Here is a 25,451-nt window from a genome sequence, read left to right on the forward strand (position 1 = left end):
GAGCTTTCACGACCAATATTGATTCAACCAGCACAACCCTGGCAACTTCGTGATGATGCTGGTTTGAACTATCAGCAAAAACGTCTTTAAATGTTCTTGACATACACTCAACACATCTCGGTGTGCTGAAGCAGTAATAAATTGGCACGTTTGTTTACGTGACAACTTTATTATTTGGCTGTTGGATGGAGGAGGGTTTATGACATACATTTTGTTTAAGCGGTTTGACCGAAACATTCAATTATGAATCCTTATTCAGGATACTCCACAGCAGAGCTCTTTAAAGTTGCATACAATATATTACACTGCAAAGTATAAGTATGTTTAATACTCCTGTATACACAATAAACCTGTGAATTTTACACAGAAATAAACTTTGAAAGCGCACCTTGCAGTTTATTAAAATAATACAGCATTTCCAGTCATTCCAAATGATACACACACATTCAGGTTTAGTCATGACGTCCTAAAGTCCAGTGAAAAACACGTTTCGTGACAAAGCGTATTTTCATAGCTTACATATACTGTACTACGTGTATAGAAAAATGACGCCACGCTTTCAGACGTAAGGAAACGAAATGTAAACACTTTATGTATCAAAACACACCTACGAAACAACTGTGGCCTCAAGAATTGACCGGGTGACACGGTGGCGCAGTCATTAGCTCAGTGCGCTACAAATCAGCGACCCGATTTTTATTCCCGGCCAAAGCTACCATCAGCGGCGAGCGATATGTGACCCAATCCTGCAATGGCCAGCCCCCCCACCCCCCAACCACTTCACCAATCTGCACTGACCAGCATGGTGAAGTATGGTCCAACAACTCAGAATACCAACATGGCATGGAGAGGCCTTCACCCTGCAGTGGACTGACGAAGGGACCTACACATCTACAAGAGATGAGCACTTTATAAGATGCCGACCCCAACACTTAGATACTTGGGCCACAACTTATATAACACCACCTCTCGGGCATGCCAAAGCTAAAGACAGCCTTGCCCTGTGTAGTTCACCTGCACAGGTGTTTCTACAACTTTTGACATTCAGAAAATCAAACAAGAAATACGAGTTGATAAACTGCCACTTGATGTGTGTGATGAACTCCTTCAACAGTGTGGTATGTTTACAAATATTTTCAGGTAATTAAGTTAACTGAATACATTGGGGTTTTTTCCTTTTAAGGCCTACTTATTATACTCAGCAATTTAATTTCTTTAAATACTAGATGAGGTGGAGTGTTACATCACAGGATCTCACGAGGGATGATGGTAGCTTGGGGGAAAGTCCTCATTCAGCCGACAGCTGATGATTAAATTATTTTTTTAAAGAGATAACTACTTTTTTAATGGTAAAAAAAACCGAGCAATACAGAAAATTATCTATCCCAGTTTTTAACTCATTAATATTGGTTCCATGTACCTAAACGCTAATGGAGTACCATGCAACTTGTTGGTAACAACTTTGAATGGAAATAATCCATTATGCAACCACAACACAAAATGTCTTTCTCAATAGCGGTGACTGTTATCTGTGTTGGCTTTCTATGCTAATACACTCATAACTCATTATCACAGAAAAGCCTTTCTCGAACACAACCAGGTGTTGACACGACTGTGACGATGAGGTATATGCCATAAACATCCACAAAGGGACTCGATGCAATGCTTGACGCTATTCACGAGTGATTAACTTCTGCATATTGAATTACACAAAAAACGAGGGCGTATGAATTTTTCATGCATACAGAAGAATACAATTGGTTGACAGAATCTGCTGAATACATTTTTTTTGTTTATTTTTGCAATTCATTACTTAGTAGAAATACTTTAGCGCTTTGTCATTTTGTACAAAAAATAACCCGCACCCCCCCCCCACCCAAAAAAAAGATTGCTTTCCCCCTATTGTATTTTCTTTTTTACTTCTTTTAAATCAAATGTTGGGAGTAACAGCATTTTGCTTCGACAACACAGACGTTTCTGGACACACGTGTTTGTTAATCCCATGTCCTCTGCCACTTTGCGTCAAGGTCGTTATGCTGCGTCACCGTGGCGTTCTCTCGGAAAAGAGGAACGAGTTCTTGCCCGTCGCCAGCATCACTCTTGGGGGATGACTACAAATGGCTGGTGTGGCAGACGCTTCCCCTTGCTGTTGCAAGAGTAAATCCACTGGGGCTTCACAAACGCCAAGTTCGGGTTTTCCGTCAGAGCCTGCGCCATCAGTCACAGCACAACAAAATCAGCTTGTCCCACACTTTGAATCCACGAGAGCCCTGACTTGGAAGGGTAGGGGGAAACACGTTTGCCCTCTGCGGCAAATACTCCAACGCATCACGTGTCTTAAGACCTTCAATGAGAATAAAGGAAAACGAGTGATCGCTCGTCTTTGAAAGGTCAAATAAGCATTCAGCTCAATGGGCAGTTCACCCATGGTTAACTTAAGATTAAGACACTCAACATTTAAAAGGTACTCTCTGGCTCTTTCAGTAAAGTCACGTAGATAGAAAAATAAAAGAACACAACGTTTCGGTCGCAACACAAGCGTCCGTCATCAGGTGACGACAGACACTTGTGTGTAAAAAAACATTCGAGAGTTTTGGTGGAAATACATTTAAAAAATACACATACATTATTGAAAACTATTCAATCATGCACTTGATTCTCTTTTAAGAGTAAATAAATTACATAATCATTAGTTCATGCAGCAGCACTAACAATAAGGATAATGCACTTGTTATTTGTATTGCTATATTTATTGGATCAGCAGTCAAGCTGAATTACACTTGCAAAGGGCCATTACACTTCCTGATGCCATACATGGCAGTGTGTAACTTTAACCAGTCGTCACTGGATGTTTATAGTGACTGTCGCCCATCTGTCGCTACATTTAATTTCCTTGTGGGAACATTTGATGTGCCTAAATATGCTGCACTTTCCACTTCCAGGGTAATAACCGAAGCCGATTAGTTGTCTGTTTATTGGCACCTTTGAAATGTTGACTTGAAGCTTTCGTGACTGCAGGAATCCATACTCACTGGTTCTTTCGGTAAAGTCAAGTAGATCGAAAAAAGAACACGACGTTTCGGTCGCAACACAAGTGTCCGCAATCAGGTGATCATCACCTGATGACGGACACTTGTGTAACATTACCTGAATGCATTATAACATACTTTGGAATGCATGCGCTATTAACCGTGAGTACAAAATCATGTATATGTTATTATGCATTGCCACACAGTTTGTGTTTATGTCCTGAGCACTCATATTCTCATGCACACGACAGATACGCAGGAGCATGATTCAGTGACTTCACAATATACCAGTGTTTTGCGCATGCACTTTAGCATTTACAAATGTTGTTTAAGTCACAAGTATGTGTGCATGCTCTTGTGATGTTTCACAGTAAAAGCCTACCCTCACAAAGCTGCATATATGAGATTTGCTTCGTCAGGTCAAGCATATACCCAATGTGTTTCATATATCCTTCTAAAACAAGCCATATCAACTCATAAGTGCAGTACATCGTCCAGTTTAGGAACCATTATTATAAAAGGCGTTACATCACTTGTAAGAGCTGTTTTAATTTTCCCTTCACTCACACACAATGGAGCACTTGTGTAAAGTTCTAAGGGATCACTGTTTTGCAAACTTTTAGGAAATTGAAAAATATCCTTTTTTTGTTCAGGTACGACGAGGAGCCCAAATGAAGAAATTGGAAGCAAAATGGGCTTGACCCTCCGACAAATCCAAAATTGTGGCGCACGTCTGTCAAATTTAACGCAGGATGTGATCACGGTCTGGTGATATGCAAGCTATATTTCAACACAGCCAAAGTGAGGGCAAATCTAAGTACACGATAACAACAAGAGAGTCAATATTCAAAATATATATTCGGAGACTCGGGTAATTCACATCAACTTTAAGCACTTTAAGTAATACACATTTAAATACATTATGTACTCTATTTGGGGAAGCAAAGCAAAAATCAAACAGAGAATAAGTTACAACCATCTCACATTTGGTTAAGATGATCATTATAACAACCAATGGCAATGCATGACATGACTGAAGAACTTAAAGCAGAATTTCAGTGTCAGTAAGCCTTCATCCAGCAGCAGATAGGAAATTGCTGATAATGAAGACGAAGCATATATTTAGCATGCACATACACATGTCATGATATCGCGGGATGTCACTGTGCTGTGCCGGCCCTAGAGAGACATGGCGTGTGATGTAACGACATCACAGACACCACTATGGTGTGGATGTAGTAGCAGCCCTAGAGAGGCACCGCGTGCGGTGTAACGACATCACAGACACCACTATGATGTGGGTGTAGTACCGGCCCTAGAGGGGCTCGGCGTGTGATGTAACGACATCACGGACACCACTATGGTGTGGGTGTAGTACCGTCCCTATAGAGGCATGGCGTGCGATGTAACGACATCAAGGACACCACTATGGTGTGGGTGTAGTACCGGCCCTAGAGGGGCTCGGTCAGCGCTGATTGATAGCGCTGGATGGCATCACACTCGGCGTGCAATGCCAGCCCTAGAGGATCGGGTGTGGGAGTGCTGGCCGTAGGGAAGGAGTTACTGAAGGCCGTGGCCCTCTGGTTGACCCGAGAGGACACGTGACCGGTTAAGTCTACAAAGGGGCCCCAAGTGGGGGCTAGGGGTGGTCACGTGGTCCGGGTCGAGATCCTGCTAGAAGGTTCTGGAAGGTGGTCGTGGCCAAGGGCAGAGCCAGCCACGCCGCAGAGAATATAAGCCGGGTCCCCCAGAAGGGCCGGCATTGTTGTTCATCTTGAAGAAACCTTCGTTGACGTTCTACGTTCTACCGAGTCTCCAACACGTGGACCTGGACCCGAGCTGTGGTCCGGTCCGTTGAAGCTAGTTACGTTGTAATTAGTGTAGTTAGCCTGGTGGTCACCACCATTGGTTGTTGTTCTGTTAAAGGGCAGTTACCTCGTGTGTTGGTGTTAAATAAATGTGTTGCCTCCAAGAGCACGTCTGGAACTCAGTTGAACCTACTTCACATGTACTGTATCTAAAATGTAAAATGCATTGCATATTCTGCTAATATAAGTTGAGCATCCACACAGCGAAATATAAAACATACATTAAAGTTTTTTTTGTCCTTTCTAAAAGGTGCATTAAATAATTTAAAGTGTAGTAAAATACCACTGACCTCACCACCAACATTATTAAACCTAATAACAGTAAAGTATAAAGCACGCCAGTGTTTTGTGTAATGTCCATTATCAATGTGCAATGCTGCCTACACGGGCCATCTAAACGTTTTATTTGAGATTTTATAAGATTCATAAATAGTTCAAAGTCGATGCAATTTATGTTGCTTCTTTAGATTTTTACGGTCAAATGCCTTGAAATCCATTGTAAAAAATATATATAGACTTGATTTAAGAGCCCTAAAGTTTAAATTGTGCTTTCAATATCAACAAATGCTGCACTTTTGTCATCCCACAAATTATATTTGCTACACCACCAGTGCTCTAAATTTGGAGCCCAAAAGCAAACGGCAATGTTTAGGGATTGGTCAATAATTGTAAAAATAAAATTGATTTAAAATGTTACCTTCTATATTGGAAGCAACTCAACGAACTAGCATGCGTACACATTTAAACCTGACATTTGGGAGGATATCTCTTAAGTTTAATAAAATATGCTGTCAGAAGAATTGCATTCTTCCATGGATGGGCTGGGATATCTTCTGTCCTCTGTTGTCTTGTTGTGTGCCATTTAATAATTACTATTTCATGTTTTTCTATCTCCCCTCGAGAGTGTTGCTTGTTACAACAGAATACGTAACATTGGCATATCATTTGAATATCATTAAATCAACCATCAATAATCAATTGTCACACGCGTGATTTGATGCACGTATCGTGAGCGGAATAGATTCCGTTCGATGCTTTGTGCCCACAGGACATTCGGCTAAAAATGTGGTTAACATGAACACAAATCACGGACTCGAAATGTGCCCGACCTACTTCTACACCGCAGCAGACCCCTATTGCACTTCAGCACGAGCAATCAACCCGCAGGACACTCAACAACCGTGCTTTACTCACATCATAAAAATTATCGTCCCACTCCTGAGCACTGACGACAAAGTTCACGCGCTCGTTCATGTATTCCTCCAGCAGCCTGAGAAGGCGGCGTGCGCATGCAAGTATCGGCAGCAATTAGTGCAAAAACACAAACCGGGGAAAAAACATTCAAACCTTTACTACGTTGATACGTTCAGTTTATACTCACGTGAGATATATTGTAAAATGTGTGTGTAAATACATATAAGTCATTGCCTTCTAAACCATAAATACTAACTTAAGAATGTAATTAAAACCTCCATCTATACTTTTCCAACCATCCCCAATCTTGCCAAACATCATACATAACAGTGCTCAAATACACATTCCATTGGTTGTAAGCCAACAATTAATCTTCAGCATTGCAGACACACTTGAATTGAAAATCTTGCTTCAATCCTTCATCCATGTTCCACTTAAACCCCAAAGACCGTTATTATCCACAACAGATATTGGTTTAAGTGTATAAAATATAATCTTCTGTTTTTAACAGTGCCATCAATTAAATAAAAGGATAAAGTGGCATACAGCACACATTTTGAAAATCATCACTTTAAAACGAGGGATGTTACGGCAAAGGTGTGCTAGATATAACGGGCGGTTGCCAAGAGCAGCCACGTGATTTATATTTAACGGTGAGGCAAGGAAAACCTTGGGCTAGACAGTAACGGCTTCGAACTTGTTTATTACGGCTGCTGAATACGCTGCTATAAACTCAAGGGTAAAACGACATACTGCAATAAACCGGTGATATTTTTAGTCATATTTACCCATTACAAATATAGTGAAAACGAAATGAAAAACAAATATTTCTTATATTTTCAGGAGACTAAAAAAAAATCTGTCCTATTATATTACATTATAACAAGGGAACATTTAGGTAAAAAAATTTGTATAGAATGAATTAGTAATGTTTGTACAGCCACACTCGTTGGAATGCGAAGAATGCTGCAACCATAATTAGTGTTGTAAATTAACAGATTTTTTTTTTATTTCCATCTGCCTTCCCTTAACGATCAGCGTACTTCACACCTTAACAAGTGCCCCCCTGGATTTGGCTCTCGAGCATGTTTTCGACGGTACTTACCCATTAAACGCAACCACATATCGGCACAGTGTGCGTCTCTCGTTGCCTGGGAAATTTCCGTAGAAGTAAAAATGTTTCCCTGTAAAAAAGTCTGCATTTTGCCAGAGTACACAAGGGGGCAAAAGAAGGGAAGACAAAAAAAAGCATTACAACGCAGAATTTGTATCCCACATCGTTTCATGCAGGCACACTTAGAACCTTTTAATTGCTATCTGTAGCATTAATAAAAAGGGAGACATTGAACAAAACATTATCTCCAGAGAATGGGCCTCCACGAAACACAGACGATACAAAACCACATTTTCAAACCAACCACATTCAAGTGAGAGTGGAGAAGTACATTCATCATAGACTGAGACGACCAGAGCTGGAAATTTAACGATGCTCATGTTTAATTAACCAGTGATTCAAGGAGACATCACTGACCCGGGAGTTCTGGTATTGGAAACTCTTTCTCATCACTCTCATCCCCGTTGGATTTTGATGACTTTGCGCCGTTCTCTTCGGTATCCGTATTTTCATCAGTCGATGCATCATAGATGTCCTCCTCTGCCTCCTGATGCCCCCTGCAACAAGCAAACGTCAAAACGCATCGTTGCACCTCAACGCCAAACTCTCACCAGCGTTTTTGATGTTGCGCCGTACATAGAATGTGTGTTCGTAACATTACCTGCCAGGTCATTTTCCACAAAACAACTTTCATAGCCAATTTTGCTTTAAACTTTTATTAAAATATATCGAGCCTGTCACATTCACATTCTCTCCAACCTAGGTCTTTTTATGACATCGGTTTATATTTTATTACTCGAAATAAGCATCGCCACAGCTCAAGAGATTTTCTCCCGCGAGCTGTGAAATTGCAAGGCTGCCCCTTACGATCATCTTTTTTCCATTGTCTTAGCAGTGCGTTTTCAATTTATTTATTTTTACTCCCATATGGAGTCATTAAAACAGATTGCCCTCAAAACTACCTAAGTCATCAAGGATTTGCCAAGAAACAGCAGGAAACAACATAAACCCTGCAACGTCTCATCCGTACCAATCTGTTGCAGAACAACCCCCACTGATAAAAATATGGCTTTGAATCCCCACGAACATCTGCGCAAAACTCACCGCAGCACAGCCTTCTGTAAGGTTTGGCGTGAAATTGTTTACAGTGAGTTAAGTGACAAAATTAAATATAGAATTTTTACAAGAACACTCACGGATGTTTAAATGTTCCATCATTGCACTGAATTATGGCATGCTTCTTTCATCAGGTACAATTGTTTCGTCAACCATATCAATCATCGGCCACCGATGCTAGCGAATGAAGGCCTCCCACCCCCCTTCCAAGTCATCGCGGTCCCTCACGGTCTCGCAATGCAACAATCCACCTCGCCCCTGTACACCAGCGGATCTCAAAACTCCAAATCTCTCCGCAGCAGTCATGCCCCTTCGTGCGCAACCTCTCCTTTGCCTGGCACTTCCTCAGTCAGTCGCGACCAGTGGCCCATCGATTCGGTCGTACTTCCACACACAATGAAAAAATGTTTACTACGTTGCTAGAAATGTCAATTATTCTTTGCAATCTTGCATGGGCTTTACTACAAAGCATGAGTTTCAACATACCTCTTTTCATCCTCATCACTCTCCGCTTCTTTGTGGATTCCTGCGGTCTTCTGGGATGTCCCTTGGCCATTTGCATGCTTCTTTACAGGCGTTGAGCTGCTGCTGCTTTCCTGCATCGATGAATGCATCGACAATTTTCCGGGAAAGCAATTAACATTTCACAAGGTTCGCAAATGTACAAACAATAATTAATTTACGTTAAACCGGCGCAATGAGCATTCAAATAAATGGCATTGGAAACATTCTTTCAACTGAGGTTAAAAATAATTGGATAGAGTGAAATTTTTTGTACTTTTCCTGCAGTTGTTTCCACTTCATCGTCATCTTCTTCTTCACTGGAAGCGCCATCAAACAGGTACCTAAAAAAAAAACACAGCTTTTAAGCACACTGAACAGAGGAATACATCAAAAATAAAGGACATGCCATACCTTGAAACCTGCAGTAGAAAATATCTCTTTACATTACACGTATGATGGGCTTAGATTTATGTATGGGTGCAGGCAACTGTCTCATTTATTTTATGTGTCATTTCAATCAAAAGAGGAAACACTTTCAACATTTTTGTTTTGCGGTTATTATTGAAGGATTTATTTACCTCTTGTGGGAGAGTTTTTGCCGCCGTTTGTAGCAGTCTAAAATCCACTCTTTGCTTACTATGATTCCACCCTGTGACTTGACTTGGTTGTATTTTGGTGTATTGGCAAATGCACAGCTAAAAAAACAGTCACAAATATTTAGGGTTAAACACACAATCTAGAATGTTTCAACTTTAACAACAGCTCGCATGACCATCTGTCCGTCGTTCTCAGCCAGCCAGCGAGCAAAACTTGTAATTTTACTTAGAACCCAGTCTCTCTCCACCTTTCTCTTGCATATTCTTGCAGTATAGCCACATTTATCTATTTCTTGCTTAGTATATCTGTTTCTCTATTGCTCTGTCCCCTCTTCAACCTCTCCCTTCCAATTCCTCTCCTCCCTCCACTGTATCCCACCCACTTTCCTCCCCCTTAGCACTCTCCCTGTTTCTATCACCTTTCACCATCACTCTCCTTCTTACATCTCCTTTTCCCGGGTCAATCTTGCTTGCCTCTCCCTAACCCTCCCTCCCATTGCTTTTGACTTTTCATCGCGCTCCTCTTTCCGTTTTGCTCTCTTTCCTCTCCTTTCGACGCCCTTTCACTCTCTCCCCATACCCTCTCCTCTCCATTCCTCCCCGTCTCTCCCTCCCTTCTCTTTCTCCCTCCCTCACCTCCATAACTATACCTCCCCGCCTCTTTCTCCTCTATTGCATATGCGCAGGATACACGGCCAGAGCGGAGGATTGGTTGTGGAGGGAGGAGGCATGACGTCAAAATGCACAAACCCATCTCAACGCTGTGGGATGCGGGCGACGTCATCAGACAGATGTGTGCGGTGTTGTTACCACTGCGCACAGGTGCTTGGCCGAGCACCGGCCAGGTAGACAGGAATCCAGGCACAAAACTGTTTTCCAATATAGCACGACATATTTGTGTTTTTTATGCACGACACAATCTGTTGCGTTCTTAGGGTGATCGGGCATTTACGGTGGTGGCCCCCCGGTTTTAGCACTCCCTACCCATTGGAGATAAGTCTCTCGGATAGCACTGACATCTATAAATACTGCACCGTCTATCATTTCAAAAGTTTTTCCAAGTTAGTTGTGTTCCTATATGGCTTTTATTCTGCCATTTCAGTTTTTTTTGTTTAATGGCATTTCTTCATTCATAGTGGCTAAAGATTTTTTTGTGAAAGGCACTTCATAAGTGCAAATTATTACTATTATTTATCAGGTTCATTTAGAGCATACCAACAGTGTTGATGATTCTATGTATGCACTTCACCGAGTCTAAATTCTATAATAAGTTGTGTTTACATATTCCTATCTAAAATAATGTTAAGCAGCAGGGATGTCAGCATCCTGTTGGGAAGAATTATGGCCTTCATCACCACTTGCTCCAGTGCATAATTAATGTTAATATCCCATCAAATACAATTAGGACAAATACATCATAAAGAGGTATTCCTGATGGTCAATGGTATATGTTAAAAACTCACAAGAAAGTCCAAAATCACGAGGCTATTATGGGTAAATGCAAGGATTTTTTTGGAAAAACTGACGAAATGGAAACAAAGATATTTAAAAATAAAGCTATAACAAAGCTTAATGAAACAACACTGCAGGACTGCTAAGAGGTTTCAATTAAAATAGATAAGGCTTAAAAAATAAACATTCCCACAACAGACTTTGTATTTGTCCTGAACATTACCATCTACTAAAATGGACACTTCGTGTGTTTGGTACTTGAGATGCAAATAAACACACGTAGGAATGCGTATACACGGTTGTTTTTCTCTCATGCAACATTGCATTGCACTACTTAACAATGTTTGCCATTTCACACGCGCCATGTATTTTGCCAACATAGCTTCCTAGAAGCTTCCACTAGTGCAGCTAGTGGAAGCTTGTGGTTAATTGTCAGTAATTTATTCAAAGTTGGATGACCTCTTTACTTCATTATGTTACTTTCTCCACTTTGCACCAGGTCCATAATGTCCCAAATGAACCATCCACTCTGTTTGTTCAATAACATTGCAATTGAACAGAGTACCACAACAGTGCTCTTTCAAGTAAACGGTCTTATGTTCGGGCCTTTGTCTAAAATGTATACACGCTACCAAACCAAGGGCATTTATGTTCATCAACATCCAATCGAAGCAAGCAGCAGGGATGGTGGATGTTTCCGATGCAGTGTAATAATTTATCGATGCGATTGTTTTAAAGTAAAAATTTTAAGCTTCATGTCCTATAAGAGCTTTTATTCCACATCAAAATTGCACAGACACGAGCATTCATGATGGAGCGAGGGTCTAGCAAAGAGGTTTCCAGTCTACAAGTCATGCCCTTCAGTTGGCGGTATGGTGGCAGAAAGGTCACGTATGTTGCTTAAATAACGAATGCTGGAAATTGATTTCTTGATGTGAAAGACATTGAAAACCTCTTCAACGTGTTCAGATTTGGCCAGGCTACTAGTAACCACTCACTGTGCTCTACATCATTGCTGGAAGCTTAGCAATGTTTCACGATGGTACAAAACCACACAATAACATTTATATACAAACCGATGTACGTACACAGTCAGTATTTCTGGTAAAATATTATGTCTTAATATCCATGCTTAGGAGCTATCGTCTGTTTACATTTTTGTTGCTAAAAGGAATGTATCACTATCCTACACATTTTTGTCAACATATTTTGCCCGGCCTAGTTTGACAATTTTAAGAAACCACTGTCGAAAAGGAATAGTCCTCTTAAATCGATATATAATATAGGACACACAACCAAACAGCATCAAATCACAAATTGCACTTAAAAAAAAGCTATGGACGCTAAATTAAATTTAGTCCAACTGCTTCATGAACAGCTTGGGCATGGATATGAAAATATCTCTACATGCAATGTGCCAATAATGAATACTAAAGTTGGATTTAAGGAAAATTCAATAGTGAGCAATAATAATGGGATCCACCTAATGTTTTGATCCTCTAAGCCTGTTTCAGGACCAATAGAAATATATTGTTATGCAAATCATGTATTTGTATGTTGTTTTTATAATATTCAAAGAATTTAAATTCCAAGTGTCAACCTTAAAAAAAACTATTTTTAAATAGATAAGCCCACAATGAATATTAAATAGCACAGTGCATTCTATATACCGTTAGAGGATGTTGCATGCTTTTTCATGTTGAAATTAACGCCTCAAAATTAAGGGAAAACATGTCAAGGTTGCCGGGGAGTTGGTCTAGTTCAAGTCAGAGCACTTTCAAAAGTTCACAATGCACAAAGATGTGGGAAACGAAAGGACATGCAAAGATCATGACATCTCTCCTGCAGTCAACTTACTGAAGTCTGAAAATAAAGCTTGCTGTCAACTTGACCTACGACCCCAAAGTTGCAGGCTCATATCGAGCGCACACTACAAAAACGGCTCGCATAAGCTCTTTGTGCTTCTCCAACGACAGCGAATTTTGCCTCCCAGAAAAAAACATGTACACACAATCAACCAAACTACATCGGTCTCTTTCTCCTGTAGCACTCTCTCTCCAAAAATAAGAAATAATTGAGCCGGTGATCTATTGAAGAACACCAATGCACAATTCCTCCCTGAGTGGTACCACATCAGTCATGAAGAGAAAAACAATTGTCAAACTAAATACTGACACTGCGTTCTAAGATACCATACAACGATAGAGCCTCCAACATGAATGGACCATGTGTAGTCAGACTGTTTATTACACGACTACAAAACGATTGCTTTATATGGAACATCACATGTAATTTACTTTCACAGAAACACACACTATTTAATAACTGCTTAAAATTAATGAGAAATGTAAATCTTTCTATTTACGCTGCCAGAACGCTATACTAAGTCTTAAAATGATACTGTAAAGCATAAAATGTGGTTTAATTAGGCATTACTCAATGGCATTAGTTGTATCCCTATTTTTAGACATGATTCTGTTTACTCAGCCAGTGCTAGAATTTATAGCGCTGCAATTATAGCAAGTACTCTAGGGCCCTCTCACATCTAACCAGCCAAACTATGTTTTGTGGGCAAACCTAAGGGGCAGCCAATACAACATTTATTAAATTAAGAGTATTTTTTTCAGGCAACTTGTGTTAATTGAATTGGCCACATAAGACACTTAAAACACTTCCGACAACCACTGGTCCACTGGAGATAATAAGAGTGTACGGCATATGCCACCATGTGACGTAATATTTAAATGCACTTATTCATTGGTGGATTTTGTAATTAAGAACAAAATGCCGTTATATCTGAAGGCAAAAATTCTGATGCATGAATGTTCAGAAAACCAATACTTGGTTGAGAATAATGAACATTCATTGAAAATGTAAAAAAAACGCAACGACATTGATCCGTGTGGACAAATGCATGCCTGAAATGCCATGAAATAGAAAAAAAACATGAATTGGGAAACCAGAAAACAAGACATTGCAATCACTTTGCAAAAAAGTGAGAAAGGCACGATATGTTGCCAGAAATGACAAATGAAGAACAAAACTCAAGATAAAATGGCTAATAAAAAATAAAGAATTTCATTAAGTGGTGAATTGAAAATGGAAGATAATGAATGTTACAGCAAACTATTTAAAATAATTACTGTATGTTGGCAGAAGAATGCAATTCAATATTAATGGAGAAAACGTGATTGATTGGCAGCCTCGAAATTGAAAACACATGACAAAAGGGCTAAGGAGATAAGGAGTGATAGAATCAAGAGCAGGTGTTGTGAGATAGTCAAATTGTGGCTGTGCAAGTGTCTGAGGACATGGCATTGAGCCTTGGGGGGTGGCATTCTTCCAGCGTTGCACGAGGAATTGTCATTTTTCCGTGGGTGGCAGTGGCGGTTGTTATGTATGACACATGCACGGTTGTCATCACAACACTCACATCAGATGGGTGCTGCTGTCCGTCCAGTCAGGCATGTACTTGGCCCCCAAGGCGAGGGCTTTGTCACGGAGATCGCTGCGGAATGGGTTCTGGAAGCCGCTCAGCACGAACGCCACGCCTCGCAGAAGCTGCCCAAACTCCACAGCCTTCCCGCCACCCTCAGGACCCCGAGAAGCCCCCGATGTGCCCTGGGAGGCCGAGCTGTGTTTCACGGGCGTTGGCTGCTTAGTAAATGGCTGAGAAAAGTCCTTTCTGGAACCCTTTGCTGGCCAGGGGTCTCCTGCCTTAAGACTGCCTGGAGAAAGGGGTGCACTGCTGCCACCTACAGCACGCAAGTACATAACAAATAGTCAAACGGTGTGACAACACGTGTACATGTGATGTATACACTGTAACGTGTTTTGTATATATCCCCTTAATTTGTTACTATATTAATATTTTTTCCAAAAATAACTATTTATTAAGCCCATATTAAGATAAAATATTACGCCTTCAATTGCCAATCACTTTTTATGTTTTATATAAAAAGGGGAAAGGTTTCTAATGTAGCATTGCTTTAATTTACTAAAAAAAGAAGTGATTGCATATTGAGGTATCTTTATCTGATTCATAGTACACTCCAGTGATAAAAGAAGCATGTTTTTAATACATTATTGGAACTGGAACATACTATGTTCAGACATTTTCACAAGAGCATGCCGATGCATGCCATTTTGCAGCCAGATGTAATTCTGTACACAAAGGCTGGTGTTTTATTGGCAGAACATCAATGTTTCTCGCTGAAGACCTTACATAAACCAAATATACACACAGTATTGGTTTTACTAGTATTGATGCTATGGGTAATATAGTTTCACATTATTGAAAAGGTTATGGAAACGTTTTTTTACATATTCCTCCAATAAATTAATTCTTAATCCAGCTAATAAAAACGTATAATAAATTGAAATTAACGAATGACCTCTATGAACTTTTCAGAAAATGAACCCCAATGAAAATAATCCAAATCACTTGCTGAAAGGCCATCACCGCTGCTGAAAGGCCATCACCGCTTCTCATAATGATAAAAGTATACAATGCACAGCTGTTGTAAAATGTTATTTCACATTATCAAACCTTTAGTTTTGGGTGATGATTCAGGCGTGTCTTTTTTAGCTGAAGAGGGGGTTGTTCGTTGCTTTTTAGGCGTTGTTTCGCCCGAGTGATCAGCCTTTCTTTTCCCAGAGTTGGTCTGGTTCAAAATGGAGGAAAAAATATTAATTGGAAGGCATTCATATTTAGGAGCTAAAAAAACATATGGAAAGGCTAAACCAAGTTGCATCCCTTCTAGCAACACTCCAATTATTATTTTATATTATTTTGACATTCAACCACTTCACTCACCTGACCACTACATTTAAAAAAAAACAGACTCCCTAAAATACTCTTCTAATGAACCCGGCTCTCAAATTGTATGTCATAAACTGCACCGTATTGTATTGAATATAACACTCAAGTGTCAATAACTACCACACAATGGCTTCACACTAACAATAAAAAGGAAAACACGACTATCCAAGATCCCAGTTCCCTTGCGAGATTCATAACATTGGTTTCTGTATGTCTAAAATAAAAATATGAGCCAATAATCAATATTACATTTGACAACTTTCACAGGAGGATCAGGCACCAATAGTAGTGTGCCCCAATAATAAATTGTACCTTCTTCTTGGTTCTTTCGGTAAAATCACTAGGAAGGGAAATAATAAAATAATAAAATAAAACATAATAAAATTCTCACGACGTTTCGGCCACAACACAAGTAGCCGAAACGTCGTGAGAATTTTATTTTGTTTTATTTTTATTATTTTATTATTTCCCTTCTACGTGACTTTACCGAAATAACGAAGAAGATGAATCCCTGCAGTCACGAAAGATTTAAATCGAAAAATTGTACCTTATTTGAGAACTGTTTGCTTCCACTGAACTCAAGCTGCTTGGCACTGGGCGATCCCTCTGGACTCTCCGATTGTTCAGTTGTCAAAGTCGGTGTTGTACAGCTTGGTCCAGAATTTTTAGCTGAAAATGTAATTGTGTACATTTTTCTTAAAAGCGAAAACCTGCACTTCATTGGACTTTTTTTGCTATTATAAACTTCCCAACAGGATCCAGTAATTGCTACAAAAACCAAAGATCCTTGGTATAATTAAAAAACCGTTGTGTCATCGTGTTAAATTAACTCAGTCTTTTCAAAATATTAAATGGTGTTATTTTTAAAGAGTCGACTCATGCACTCTGCAGCATGTTGACAAACATCAAGTGCACAGTCAACAGTACTGTTTAAGCGTTTGCTATTTACCTTTTGGAGAGTCATGATCTGGAGGGCTGCTCTTGCTAAAGAATAATGCCCCTGGCTTTATATCTTCACTTTCATCTTCCTCTTTAATTTTAAAACCGGCAAGTTTTTTCCCTCTCTGCCAACAGCATGAGAACAGGAAATTAAAAACACATATCATATAAGAATCAACCGATACACATGCTAATGTACAGATAATTAAATGAACTCCCCTTAGATGATTCTAACGAGTATACCCACGTTTTCTGAGGCATACAGTGAGGGAAAAAAGTATTTGATCCCCTGATGATTTTGTACATTTGCCCACTGACAAAGAAATTATCAGTCTATAATTTTAATGGTAGGTTTATTTGAACAGTGAGAGACAGAATAACAACAAAAAAATCCCGAAAAACGCATGTCAAAAATGTTATAAATTGATTTGCATTTTAATGAGGGAAATAAGTATTTGACCCCTCTGCAAAACCTGACTTAGTACTTGGTGGCAAAACCCTTGTTGGCAATCACAGAGGTCAGACGTTTCTTGTAGTTGGCCACCAGGTTTGCACACATCTAAGGAGGGATTTTATCCCACTCCTCTTTGCAGATCTTCTCCAAGTCATTAAGGTTTCGAGGCTGACGTTTGGCAACTCGAACCTTCAGCTCCCTCCACAGATTTTCTATGGGATTAAGGTCTGGAGACTGGCTAGGCCACTCTAGGACCTTAATGTGCTTCTTCTTGAGCCACTGCTTTGTTGCCTTGGCCGTGTATTTTGGGTCATTGTCATGCTGGAATACCCGTCCATGACCCATTTTCAATGCCCTGGCTGAGGAAAGGAGGTTCTCACCCAAGATTTGACGGTACATGGCCCCGTCCATCGTCCCTTTGATGCGGTGAAGTTGTCCTGTCCCGTTAGCAGAAAAACACCCCCAAAGCATAATGTTTCCACCTCCATGTTTGACGGTGGGGATGGTGTTCTTGGGGTCATAGGCAGCATTCCTCCTCCTCCAAACACGGCGAGTTGAGTTGATGGCAAAGAGCTCCATTTTGGTCTCATCTGACCACAACACTTTCACCCAGTTGTCTTCTGAATCATTCAGATGTTCATTTGCAAACTTCAGACGGGCATGTATATGTGCTTTCTTGAGCAGGGGGACCTTGCGAGCGCTGCAGGATTTCAGTCCTTCACGGCGTAGTGTGTTACCAATTGTTTTCTTGGTGACTGGTCCCAGCTGCCTTGTGATCTTTGACAAGATCCTCCCGTGTAGTTCTGGGCTGATTCCTCACCGTTCTCATGATCATTGCAACTCCACGAGGTGAGATTTTGCATGGAACCCCAGGCCGAGGGAGATGGACAGTTATTTTGTGTTTCTTCCATTTGCGAATAATCGCACCAACTGTGTCACCTTCTCACCAAGCTGCTTGGCAATGGTCTTGAAGCCCATTCCAGCCTTGTGTAGGTCTACAATCTTGTCCCTGACATCCTTGGAGAGCTCTTTGGTCTTGGTCATGGTGGAGAGTTTGGAACCTGATTGATTGATTGATTGCTTATATGGACAGGTGTCTTTTATACAGGTAACAAGCTGAGATTAGGAGCACTCCCTTTAAGAGTGTGCTCCTAATCTCAGCTCGTTACCTGTATAAAAGACACCTGGGAGCCAGAAATCTTTCTGATTGAGAGGGGGTCAAATACTTATTTCCCTCATTAAAATGCAAATCAATTTATAACATTTTTGACATGCGTTTTTCTGGATTTTGTTGTTGTTATTCTGTCTCTCACTGTTCAAATAAACCTACCATTAAAATTATAGACTGATCATTTCTTTGTCAGTGGGCAAACCGTACAAAATCAGCAGGGGATCAAATACTTTTTTCCCTCACTGTACATCAAATGTGCTTAAATCAGTGCATGCAATAATTAACAATTTTCTCACGCAATACACATTAAATCTACCGCTGCTGTTGGCACTCCAGAAATCCAGGGTGACTCATTTGGCTAATGTAGTACGGTTCCGTTCATTCCCTGAAATGAGATTAACTCTGCAATGAAAGTGAATGTCATGGGTGACATTAGCAAATGGTGCAATCTTACAGGGGAGTCTTTCAAATGGGAGGTGCTTGGACCAGTCCACTTGGTGCCAGGCTCTGGAGGAGAGTAAAACTTTATGCACGCCAAGCCAAACTTGAGATTCTGCCAAATAAGAACACAAGAGATCGGCACAAAGCCAGCCAAAGCATTGGTTAAGGCAAATCGCTGCTGCCAATGTGAAAATAATTAGTCTGTTTTAATACAATTGTAATTTCCTTTTATGTTTTCTTTGGCCTTTTACATAATTGACAAAAGCCTCAGAAACAAAGCTGCAGCAGTAATCATTATAGCAAACTATCAATCTCCCAGTTGCCCTTCAAGCCCTGCATCATAGTAAGCCTTGAATTATGGCTTGTTCAGTAATTAGTTATATTGGATTTTATATGCATTACATGTGCTTTCTTTTGAGACTAGATTTTCTTAAACACCATTTTCATTTTCTTGGTTCTTTCGGTAAAGTCACGTAGAATGGAAATAAAATAATGACATAAAATTATAAAATTCTCACGACGTTTCGGCCACAACACAAGTGGCCTTCTTCAGGTGAAGAAACAGGTCTATCAAGAAGACAGAACTTGAATGAACGCTGTCAAGCAAGGACCGTGTCTTTTGAAACTGTGGAATATGCATTCAGAGACTAGGCAAAATATGCATTCAGAGACTAGGCAAAACTAAGAGTGATAAATCAAAACCAGTAGATGTCACGTTTATGATGCAAAGTGCACAACACCTTAGTGTAGGGCTGGGTGCAAACAATCTTCACAGTCTCAAATTGCTTATCGGCTGCAGGCCGACACAGCTTCTCAGGGCCAAATATGCGCACCCTATCTGTGTTCTGAGCTCGCTTACTCTCTCCAGGGCTCATAAAGAAAGACATGGCACAAATCACCTGCAGACAGAGAAAGAACAAAGTTAAGTGTGCATTTTTAATGTGCCTGACTCATAAGTGTGTTCAGGCTTACGTACTAGTGACTCAGTACAAGTATGTGCACATGAGAGTAACTGCATTACTGTATTCTCCTGATTATGAGAAGTTATTTTTCCCCCTGTATTTTTAAACTCAAGTTGGGCATGCGTCTTATAATCCGGTAGGTGTCTGTGCATGTGCGAGACCACAATTGTATAAATGTATTGACACCGGGCTGAAGTTTAGATATGTGTCTTATGTTCTAAAGTGTTGTATAATGAAAATATGGTATTAATGCCGTTCAAATTCAGTGATGCCAATTATAGAGATTTGCATTATTTGGTATTGCAATGTCCATGCAATCTTTTCAATGCACACAACACTTTAAAGAATATTTAATTACGTGGTAACACTGCCCGGCTGCAATTGTCTACAGAAACAATGGGCAGCACTGAATCAGATCCACACAAACCTTATGCATAAGTGAAAAATAAAATAATCTCCTGTATATGACTGCTGCCACGAACACCAAACCATGGACCACAGAACTTTCGCACTGCCCCAAATGTACATTTAAAGGTGGCATATTGGCAATTCACAAACTCTCCGACAAAACAACTGAATAGTTAAATCAATTAGAATTGAATCTCAAATTACTTCTCTTCCATTGGCGATATGAAAGAACAGGGCAAGATGTTAACATTTATACAATTAAAAATATACAACTCTCACCTCATAATCTTGGTCAAAGGACTTGACGTTGCCACCCAGGACTTCCACAAAGGCAGAGCCATTGTTTTGAATTTCCACAGCATGTATTTGCTCTGGCTTTTCAAACTTTTATATTTTTTATAAAGTGTGCAAAGAGATGAAAATATGTTTACGTCAATACAACTCAAAAGACATTAGGTATAGGAGTATAAAGCATTTTTCTCAAAAATGCATATTCAACTAATTTAACCAAATTTAAGTAAAAATGCTTTGAGTGACAATTTTAATGTATCTTACTTCAATTATATTTATCTGTACTGGTAATGTACGTCAGTCTTTACTGCATTTATAAGTGTATATTTAAATCTAAGAATACCCAGTTATTTAGTGATTTTCATTAGCAAAATAAAAAAAAAAGCCAAACATAACCAAATCACTTCATAACATCATACCAAAGAGGTTGCCAAAAATAATTTTTTAACACAGATTCCTCTAGTCACTGTACAATGCGTTGGTTTTAATTGCTATTTATTCTTGTTTGGCAAGTGTTTGAAAAATATGCCACAACTAGCTCTGTATGTGCAACTACAGGCAATCCCCAGGACGCAAACGTCTGACTTACGAACATCCACACTTACAAACACACTACCATAAGATATTATTTTTAACCAGCCAACTTGTGGACGTTCGATCGTCCTAATGAACAGACCCACGGAACTATTTTGTTTGGTGAAGCGATCCTCCACAATATGTAATGAGCCCCAGCATCCCGCGTGATGCATGACAGTGAACCATCCGACTTTATTTAGTTTTATTCACTGTACATTATTATTACAGCACAACATGTACAATGTCTTATTTATGAGTTAACCATTGCTTCCCTTTTTTGTTGAACCATAACACATTTGATAACATTGGCCATTTGTACAATTAAATATTTAGTTCCAAGAAATTAACACACCGACTTACGAACAGGTCTCAGGAATGTAACCCGTTAACTCGAGGAATTCCTGTATATGCAGTCCTTAAACTAGGTAACTCCAGTAGAGGTATATTTAATTCTTACGAAAGTAATCAAGTGTCACAAAATGAAATAACATTACGATATATTCGCTTTGTTTATATCAAGATTATAGCACATCAATATTAGATATTTATTTTAAAAAATCAGACCTTAACACAGCTATCACACCAATTTAGTAACTTAGTTTTGGCAATTTCACTGTCAATAGACATTCAAGATGTTATGTATGCACTCATATACAACCGTGTCGACTCACTGTTGAAGACCTCCCCGTGCTGTATAAGAGGGTTGTTTGACCATACATCAGCATATTGATCAGTGCGGGTAGGTAAGAGGGGTGGACTGCAAGACCAGTTCACATATCACTCGATACTGCTGTTAGGCCAAGGCTAGGAATCATACGCATGTGTATCCGTGATCATAACAGTGCACCAATCACTGTGCCAAAGATCCACCCCCCCATGAAATGCACGTCCCATTAAAAGTGTAAATATACCTGTAGTGTTACAATGATTTGCTTTTCTCCATAGCTTTTACTTTTCCACGGTTTGTCTGCATCCGTATTAAGGAGGTTCTCAGCAGTGGCAACCTAAGTACAAAAATAAAAAAAACCATCACTCAACTTCCATCACAATGTATGAAATAACATTGTAAACAGGTACATTAAAATGACAATTATTTTTTTATTATTAACAAATGGCATACACAACCGAAAAAACTTACATTTTTAGGCTGGACAGTAAATGATACACAGTGGTAAAAAAAAGCCTCCCCGTTGATGTACTACTACCACCTATTGACCAAACATTTTTAGTGCTCTACCATCTGCAAAGAACTGAAACGGGTGGGTGGTTCTGGTACAATAACTATGATCCCCATTATGACATGCACGTTTTAAAGTGACTCTATCCTTTTCAAGTGCATTCGTGCAGGCATTACTCCTTGTTTTTTTCATTACAGCACTATCAACAGAAACGGGCGCGTGTGACCCAAACAAAAACAATGTTAATAGTTTTTTTGTAATTTTGTTATTTATTTTAACCTATCTACGTGACTTTACCGAAAGACCCAAAGAACATGAATTCCTGCAGTCACGCAAGCTTTAAGTAAAAAAAAATGTAAATTTCAGACTCAAAGAGGACAGCAAACGTTTGAGAATGCACACTCTGCGCATGGAAAATTATTTAGTGCGACTATTGTTTTAGACTGCCGCGCATTGTTTGGCCTGTGGAAACAGACCCTGGTACACATTTTATATTCCAGGCACTCAACGGGATGGGGACAGCACTGCAATTTCCTGGACACCTCTCCTCGGTGACCCATGACCACAGCACCTGCCAAGCGCTGGTGATCATCCAGGCTCATCGAAGTTCTAACCAGGCTCAACCGCAGTTTCCTGAAGCTGACGAGATTGGGTGCATTTCAAAGCGACTTGGGTTCTTCGAAAAACATCTAATTGTGCAGCAAACGTGGTAAATTGTCGTTATTCGAGGCAATTTTTAGCTCTTGTAAAGGGACATGTACCTCAATACAAAGAATGTTACAGGGAGAGTAAGAGTTCGTAGATCCATTTAATATCATTTTTCGATTTAAAGCTTTCGTGACTGCAGGGACTCATCTTCTGGGTTCTTCCGGTAAAGTCCCATTCTACGTGACTTTACCGAAAGAACCCAGAACATTTAATAGGACGTTATTGTAATGCAAAATACGCTCAAGAATCGTGTACTCTAACTGAAGAGAAGTTATCCTTAAAAAGGCACTATATTCGAAAGCTTTGATTTCCAGCAAAATTGTAATCTTTTAGAATACAAAAACCCGTGACTGCATATCAGTGTTTTGCCATTCATGATCTCTACTGCCGTACATTACCATCTGCGTTCGGTTCTCGGAGCAAGATCGGTGATCAAATTGCACCTCATGACACTTTAATTTCCCAATGGGCCGATGCAATATACAGTACGTGTGTCATCCTCACAATGCCGCGTTTTGTGTCACATTTTAACACGTAACAGTACCCCCGTGAAAGCTCGACACGACATTCGCTTAATATTTTTTTAAAACATACACACGACCAAACAAAGTTAGCAAGTAATTGATAGATTTCATTATACTGTGCAAATACAGATATGTTTGTGTCAATCCACTGCTGGATGAGGGCCTCCCTCCCCACGCCATGCGGATCGTGGGGGGGGGTCGTTGACCATACTTCACCACGTCTGTTAGTGCTCACGTGGCAGCATAGATTTTGATGCACTGCCCCTTCTACTGCCCATAACGTAGCACCCCAGCTGCCTGTAACACCACGCATCTGAATGTGCAAACACGAGCTGATGCGAGTGACAAAAACACTTCTTTACCTTCATAGCCCTGTACGGCTTTATTAAAGTCAAAAACATACACATTCACAACTTGCAAAGGAAAGTCTTGGGAACTGCTCAATCCCGCAGGCAGGCTTAAGTCAGTGGGTAGAAACTCCACGTTACTGTGACAGGGACCAGTCTATCCGAAGAACAATTGAGGCCCAATACCATGCAGCAGTGCCTCACGACGTGGCTACCAATTTTATCGACACACGAGGATCATTGACGTTGGTGAGGTTGATTGGGTTACATCGATCCGGATGAATGTCTGTTGCACCTGAGCAACCCATCACTGTGCTTCAGTAAATGTACAGCTCCTTTTGCCAATCCAATGCTTCACCGTACTGGTCAGTGTTAGTTTTAAAGGCAGTGGAGACTTAAAAGTCCTGCAATTGATGTTTGCTGCCGACCATACAGCCCACACAAAGGACCAACCCCAGGCACGAATGCTTAGCCTTCCAAAAATCTGGCGGATTTGGGGGGGTACATATCGGGTGACTGCTCATAGTGTATGGCGGTTTTACTCCGCATCTGAACTCTGCTATAAAGTATGATCATAATGAATTAACGACGCGTTATAACGAGTGAACAGTTGCTCGTGCTGTGGGCAGCACGTCGTGTTTACACGGTACAGTAGTTGCAGGATGGCCACATGTGCAAAGCGAAGCCCCCCCTTTTGAGAAAATCGCTTACCGTGTCTTGGCTGCTGCAATGTATAACTTTCACGGGCGTTACTTCAGTCATTTCAACAACAAAATCGTATTTAAAATAAAAAAAACACCCACGACGCTATACGCTTAATATAAAATAAATATTTTTTCGTTTAAACAAAAAAATATTCTTCGCATTTTAAAAAAAAAGTCGCAGGGCCTAGCACAAATGGACCAGGCGAGTCCCAATTTGCCCAGGGGCGTTCGCGCTTTTCCTTGTGTCAAAACGTACGAGCCCCGACTATAAATAATCGTGAGCGTTGTTTAATTCGTCGTGTGATGAGATGTGCGATTAAACGAGTGATTAAATGCATCGAGGGGGGAGGGAGGCGGAAAACCCTTTGGTAAGAAAACGAGGGGAACCAGCGCCTCCTCGTACAAAGCCAACCGAGGCCCCGTATGGGAGCTTCCAAAGTGCAGATCCGCCTCGGGGGCGACCTCAAAGCGGGCGCCTCGCGTCACGGCGCACGGAGACGCCTCCAGGGCGTTTGTCACACACACAAGTAACTAACGCACTTGCACTAAGGGCTTATATAGGCTTCTGTGTGTCTCTGGCCAGACGTGGAGCGTGGAAGGAAGCCAGCGATGTCTTGAGCAGCAGCGAAAAAAACCGAAGAGTATGCATCCTTGCAGTCACGAAAGCTTCAAATCTAGAATTAAGGACCTCCTTGTTCGTCAACAATAACAATGCGATTCATTGCGTCTCAAAACTAGTTGGAAATGCGCTTGCACTGGGGTTGAAAGAGCGATGAGCACTTTATACCAGTACAACTTCAGCGAGTCTTCAAACTCGACGGCCAAAGTATTTGTATAATTTTGTAATGACCTGTGTATCACCAGGATATCCTCACTGACTCTCCAGACGTTTTTTTTCTTCTTCAAGATTGTCCTGTAATTTGGCAAATACACTACAGTGCTGTAATGGTGACCTCTGTTTACCCTGTGAAACATCACTGTCTCAAGACGTATATTGATAGGCCAATACCACACGTGATTGTTTTACGTGTGTAAGCGAACCAAAGTTTCCGG

General features: G+C 40.4%; 1 protein-coding gene across 1 annotated transcript; it reads right to left on the bottom strand.

Moving 5' to 3' along the window:
* Nucleotides 1-370: 370 nt before the first annotated feature.
* Nucleotides 371-24,843, bottom strand: XRCC1 (X-ray repair cross complementing 1). Its single transcript, XM_032979679.2, has 16 exons — nt 24,406-24,843; nt 21,849-21,941; nt 20,350-20,454; nt 19,441-19,599; nt 18,714-18,812; nt 16,645-16,759; nt 16,243-16,364; nt 15,423-15,537; nt 14,307-14,628; nt 9,404-9,520; nt 9,100-9,166; nt 8,808-8,917; nt 7,623-7,762; nt 7,197-7,287; nt 6,092-6,167; nt 371-2,208 (listed from the first exon to the last, which is right to left on the bottom strand). The coding sequence occupies exons 1-16, from the start codon at nt 24,454-24,456 to the stop codon at nt 2,095-2,097; spliced, it is 1,896 nt and encodes a 631-aa protein (XP_032835570.2). The 5' UTR covers nt 24,457-24,843; the 3' UTR covers nt 371-2,094.
* Between the last annotated feature and the right edge of the window lie 608 nt (nt 24,844-25,451).

The sequence above is a fragment of the Petromyzon marinus genome, chromosome 3, assembly GCF_048934315.1.
Source record: "Petromyzon marinus isolate PM22_M1 ecotype Great Lakes invasive population chromosome 3, UKy_Petmar_22M1.pri1.0, whole genome shotgun sequence".
NCBI lineage: Eukaryota > Metazoa > Chordata > Hyperoartia > Petromyzontiformes > Petromyzontidae > Petromyzon > Petromyzon marinus.

Coding starts and splice junctions, on each gene's coding strand:
- XRCC1 (XM_032979679.2), bottom strand. CDS start 24,456: ATGACTGAAGTAACGCCCGTGAAAGTTATACATTGCAGCAGCCAAGAC. Junction 21,942..24,405: donor ATTGCAGCAGCCAAGACACG/GTAAGCGATTTT, acceptor TTTTGTACTTAG/GTTGCCACTGCTGAGAACCT. Junction 7,288..7,622: donor TCCAATACCAGAACTCCCGG/GTCAGTGATGTC, acceptor GGCAAAATGCAG/ACTTTTTTACAGGGAAACAT.